The 6,221-nt window shown below is 38.2% G+C and overlaps 1 protein-coding gene across 1 annotated transcript in view; it reads right to left on the bottom strand.

The window, feature by feature from the left end:
- Uso1 (USO1 vesicle transport factor) overlaps positions 1–6,221 on the bottom strand; it is a gene marked incomplete at its 5' end in the record, with an annotated part of 57,200 nt that overhangs the window by 47,774 nt on the left and 3,205 nt on the right. The window contains 1 exon segment of the mRNA XM_013502731.1: positions 1,611–1,687. Within this exon segment, the coding sequence (XP_013358185.1) occupies positions 1,611–1,687 (77 nt within the window).

Here is a 6,221-nt window from a genome sequence, read left to right as displayed (position 1 = left end):
ATAATAATAATAATATTATTCTGGAGTTAATATCTGCACTACTTTTAGTAAAATATTTGCCAGGTCAATATGCATTTACATTTATGTTTTGTCTATTCAGAATCTCAAAAGAATTTGAAAAAAACTCTAGATCTCAGGTTACATTAGGTTTATGAAATAGAGGACTATGTCCATTCCTCTTTCTAGAATAATGGAAAGGCACTGCACCCTAACATCAATGTAAGTCTAGTATGAGGGGTGCACTCTTTAGCAGCACTGCACACACTAACTGAACTCCATATATTTTTGCAATACACAGAACAAAACACAGACTTTAACCAAGCATTTCATACTAATGACAATAAAATAAATGACAATAAACTAAATTACATATTTCTTACTTGAAATATGCAAGTATTTTCAAAGAAAAAGGATGACATACTGAAGAAATATATGGATTTCAAACTAATTCATATTATTTCACACCAAAGACACTAAATGTACGTGGAAAAAATTTATAAATTTAATAAATTGTTGCTCTTCACAAATTAACACAGCTGCTATATAAAAAGTTAAAATACTTGTTAGGAAAAACAATCCATACTACTCACAGGGAGTAACAGAAATATAAAATCTTTTGACTCCCACCAACAGGAAAAAGGGGTTTTCAACTTAGGACTGGCTGCTATACATGGAGCCTAGTTAAAACCAAGTGCAAGTAAATAAAATCCAAAAGGAACAATAGCTACTATGAAAGGGAAAGGAACTGCTCAAAAGGGAAGAACAACTGGGATGGGGGAAAGGAGAAAAGACAGCAGGAAGGGGAAAAAAAAAAATATATATATACACACACACACACACACACACAAGATAGCTAAGATAATTATACTACTAATTCTTATTGGTTTACTGAAAGGAATACTTAATGCCTAATTGATCAATTTTGCATGCCTATATCTGGTAATCTGAACAACAACTTTGAAGATAACACTACGTAATGTAACAACCATTATTAATTTCCTATCATGTTGCTCTGAAATTCTGTATCACTGTTACTGTTTTTAGTTCTCTCTAAATAAACAAGGGAAACACCCGGGATATGGCTCAACAATAGAGCACTTGCTCAGCATTCATGAAGCCCTGGGTTCAATTCCCCAGCAGCATCAAAAAAAGCAAAAAGCAAAAACAAAACAAATAAGCAAAAAAAGCAAAACTGAATACTATACTTGGAGGGGGAAAATATCATTCAAAAAGGAAGGACAAACCAGATATGGTGGCACACACCCATAATCCCAGCACTCAGGAGGGTGAGGCAGGAGGATCACTGCCAGACTGGGCTGCATAGTAAATTCAAGATCAGTATGAACTACATAGCAAGACCCTATTTAAAAAGACAAAATTTTAATAAATAAAAGAACCTTACTCTCCTCGTAATTTTCCAAACCACACACAAAGCAATATCCTGAACATAATATTCCAGGACTAGGCCTAGGTCTTTATTGATTTAAAACAATAACAAAAAAAAAAAAAAACCCTTCTAAATTTGTAAAACAAACCCAACTTAAAAATCACCAAAATTGGCACAACCTACTTTTTACATATAAAACACAGTAAAATAACTGGAAACTTACCCACTTCTTCTTCATCATCATTAGATATTATATTATATAGTGTGTCCAAAGCATAACCTATTATTTCAGAATCCGAACTGGAAAAAAGAAATTATTATATACTGCTAGTTAGAGTGTGAACTATTATGACCATTTTTTAGACAGTTACTTAGCAGATCATATGAAACATTAATTCCATTTCTAAAAACTTTCTCTATGAAAATAGCATGCAAACTACAAAGAATGTCTAACAATTCATAATTGTAAAACTTCAGAAGTAACCTAAATGTCCAGTAATAAAAAACAGTATGACAAAAAATACATGTATATTTATATTTATATATGGCAAGAATTAAAGACTATATTTTCAAAGTCTATGTAGTGGCATATACTTTCATATAGGCTAGGTGCGGTGGCACACACCTGCAATCTCAGCACTGGGCAGCTGAGAAAGGACCCCCACAAACTGAGGCCAGCAGGACAACACAGTGAGTTCAAGGCCAGTCTGAACTACATAGTGAGACCCTGTCTCAAAAAACAAGCAAAAAAACCTGATATAGTGCCAAATTGGGAAAAAAACTGAATGCAAAAATTAAAGCACCTAATAATTCCATTTAACAAAGTATGTGTATATATTTGTGTCTATGCATATTTTTAAAAACATTATAGATTTATAAAAGAAACCCAACCTTAAAATGAGAAAAAAATATATAAAATTAACCAAATAATGCGTGTGTGAGATACACTCGCACATATACACATGCATTATCTACAGTTGGACTACCCTTCTCTATATTTTGTTTTCTTAAAAAAAAAAACTTAGGGTAAATATGTACAATCTATAAAATCAGGAAATGCAACATTCTGTAGTTGCTGCCAAACTGACAAATTTCAAAAATACAGGACGATGGTGCCATGTAGGGCGGCAAGAGTAAAACACAGGCCCCAAAGACTCAGCGACTGTAAGAAGCGGTCAGCAAAGCAGACCAGCCAAACAGGTTCACAGCGAGAGGGTTAAACATCACATGAAATGCGTTTTTGGCAAAAATTTGTTGTATGTGGTTCTGAGAAATTTTGAAAGGCGTCTTTTAAGAGGCAACTGAAAGGGGCTGGGGATTTAGCTCAGTGGCACAGCACCTGCCTGGCAAGCGCAAGTTCAATTCCCAGTACCGGTGCGGGGGGAGGGGGCGAGTAGGCAACTGAAACACTAGGTAGGAATAGAAGAGTACACCCTCAGCATATGTAAAAATCTCAGTGCAGGGGTGGGATGCAGCTCAGTGCAGAGTGCGTGCTTAGCATGTGCGAGCCCCCGGTCAGATGCCCAGCATCATATGCACATGTGTATGCACACACACAAGGTCCCCCTGCTACACAACCACATGGAATGACCTCCCTCTAATGTCAGGATTATAACAGCAAGGCCCTCACTTGCCACCTGTATCCAACACCGAAATGGAAGTTCTAGGCAGAACAATACACAGTACACGAAACAGAAGGCATGTACATTGGAAAATAAAAAGTACACTACATGTATTTACAGATGACATCTTATACCTAGAAAATCTTAAAGATCCACTAAACCATTAGACTTAATAAACAACTTCAGAAAATAAAAAATGACCAGGCAAAATACAGCCTTCTGGGACCTGGACTTGAGACACCTGAAACACAACCACGGGATGAAGAAGCAGCAGATAGAGTCAGGAGGGAGCTGACAGAAAAACTAGAAGTTACAGAGAAGCTGGGAAACACAGCACACTGCAGGGACAGGAGGAAGCAGCCCGAAAGCACACCCCAGGTCCTGGCCAAGGACCCGTCTCACCAGCACAAAGTGAGCCTGGACAGGGCCACAGCGCAAGACCCAAGAAAAGCCCACAGTTAGGGTGAACTGTAAAAGTAACACGGGGCTCTACCTGCCCTCAAAGTGACTCCCGCATGGCAGGCAGGAGCTGGAGAAAAGCCGCCCCACGGAACTGGCCACATCTGAGAGCTTTTAATCAGGAGCCGTTAAGGGAAGGTTCAATATCTAAGACTGAGCTGCGGAACTACAGACCGAAGTCCCCTCAGGGTTTCCAGGGTTACCCTACCACAGTGACTAGGAGGAAGGTGGCCTGAAAACACAGTGACAGAGAGGATGTGGGCCAGACACAGAGCCCCTGAGAAGTTTAACCTCAGGCTGGAAAGGACACAGGGCCCCAGCATGTTGGCTTTCAGTGGGGGCGGGTCTTAAAGTGCTGGTGTTCACTCCGGCAGACTGCTCTACTACCCTGCCTGGCTGCCTATGTCCAGTAGAGAGCTCAGTGATCTACTTGCTTCTTCCATGTGCCAGTGTGCCAGTATCTGGTTTGTCACTGTGTCATCAACAATACCACGGTTCATTTCTGAAGAACTGGGTGCTGGTCAATTATACTGTACCCTTCCCTCTCCGAACTAATGAAGGAGGTCCGGTACTGGGAGGCAAACCTACAGTTAGCCACGCCCAGGGTACAGACGCTAACTAAAGGTATCTCCATACTAGCAACAGAATCAATCGTTCCACTACAGTCAACCCACAGCCCTTACCCCACACACACACCACAAAGCCCAATAGAAATGTGAGAAAAAAAAGCAACAAAATGCTTATGAAAACGCCAAAAGATAATCAATGGAGAGGAAATCAAAAGCCAAAGGCTAAATTATACCAAGTGATAAAAGAGGGGACAAAAACTGATCTATAAGGTGCTTGGTAAGCTCAAATATGATGTAACCAAACAAATAATGGACTTAAGAAAAAATGATTACAGAAGACACTAGTAAGCCAGCTGAGCTTTAAAAAAACGATACAAAACATGACTGACCAGTTTAGCAAATAATTAAAGAGTCCATGAAAAAGTATCAAGCAGAAGATTACCCAATTCCACTGGAAATACGGAAGTGACTACTGTGAGGAGAGCGTCAGAAAGAAGGCAGGGCTGATGCAGGCGACCCTGTCTCAGAGATACCTTGAGACCGCATGGAAAACGGACCCAGCAGCTGCTAGATAATGGGAAGAAGACTAACAGATAACCGCAATCACTGAAAAATCAGATGTCTGTGAATGCCATAAAAAAACCTGTTTACAGAAATAATATCAGAAAACTCCGCAAACATGGGGAAAGAACAGACATAGATACAAGTGAGACATATTGAACCCCAAGCACCCACAGTCAGAGAAGAACTTCTCCACAACACATCACAGGCAAAATCCCAGAAGTCCAACACAAGGACAGAACCTTAAAAGCTATTAGAGAAAAGCAACGCATCACTTATAAAGGCAAACCCATTAGAATTACAGCAGATGTCTCAACACAAACTTTAAAGGCCAGGGAAGGTGGAGTGAAATGTTTCATGCCCTAATAGAAAATAACTTCTAACTCAGACTAATGTTTTAGTGAACATGCTACTGAAGCGAGCACCAACTAAGACGAATGTATCCTGCAAAACTACCTTTCAAAACACTACGAGACGTAAAAGACAAGATAAACTTCAACACGATTATATCAGGAAATTTCAGTACCCCACTGTCATAAACAGATCAGCTAGACAAAAACAAACAAACAAAAAAAACAAATATCAGAGTTGAAACAAAGCTCTGAACAAAAATGGACTTGATAGGTTTATAGGTATCTATAATGTTCCACCCAACAATCAGAGAATACACATTCTTCTCAGCAGCACATGGAATTTTCTCCAAAATAAACCACACACTAGCCCATAAAGACTGCTTAAATAAATAAAAGGAACCAGCTCATGCTGCCGTGAAACTGGCAAAGAAGCCACCTTATACACAAATTAACACAGATAGAAGAGCCAACTGTAAGAGACAAAGCCATAAAACTCTTAGCAGAAAATATAGAAATATCTTCTCAAAATCTTGGATTAGGCAATGGTTTTTTAGGTACAATATCAAAACCACAAGCAATAAAAGATAAAACAGATAAATTGGATTTCAAAATTAAACATTTCTGTGCTTCAAAGGACTCTATAAAAATAGTAAAAAGACAACCAATAAAATTAAAGAAAACATTCACAATTATATATTTGAAAAGGGTCCTGTACCCAGAATATACAAAGAGGTATTATAATTTAACAATAAAAGATGAGTAAAGTGATTTTAAAAATGGGCAAAATACCAAAGTACAGTACAACAACTACTGACAATCTCCTACCTCTTTTGTCTGTAACTCACTATTATTTGTCTATTTGTTTTCCTGAGAAATTATCTTGTAGATAACAGTGTGTAAAACAATAACCATTCATAATTTTCTACCACTTTGTCTGTAATTTGGTAAGCCCCCCGTATTATTATGTTATCCTTCTTTAAAATTAAAAAAAAAAAAAATGGGCAAAGAATTTGAATAGACATTTCCAGTAAAAAAGATATACAAAGCCAAGTGTGGTGGTGCACACTGCGATCCTAGCATTCTGGGAAGTTGAGGCAGGAGGATCACAAGTTCAAGCCCAGTTTAGGGAACGTGGTGACTTAGTGAGAACCTGCCTCAAAAAATAAAGTAAAATACAGTAAAGTACAGTACAGTAAAATAAAATAAAATAAAATGGCTAAGGGTGTAACTTAGTACAAACGGCCTGAGTTCTATTCCTAGTTCAGGGAAA

The sequence above is a fragment of the Chinchilla lanigera genome, unplaced genomic scaffold (genome assembly GCF_000276665.1).
Source record: "Chinchilla lanigera isolate Chin_1 unplaced genomic scaffold, ChiLan1.0 scaffold00073, whole genome shotgun sequence".
Classification (NCBI taxonomy): Eukaryota; Metazoa; Chordata; class Mammalia; order Rodentia; family Chinchillidae; genus Chinchilla; species Chinchilla lanigera.
This window is presented reverse-complemented; position numbering and strand designations above follow the sequence as displayed.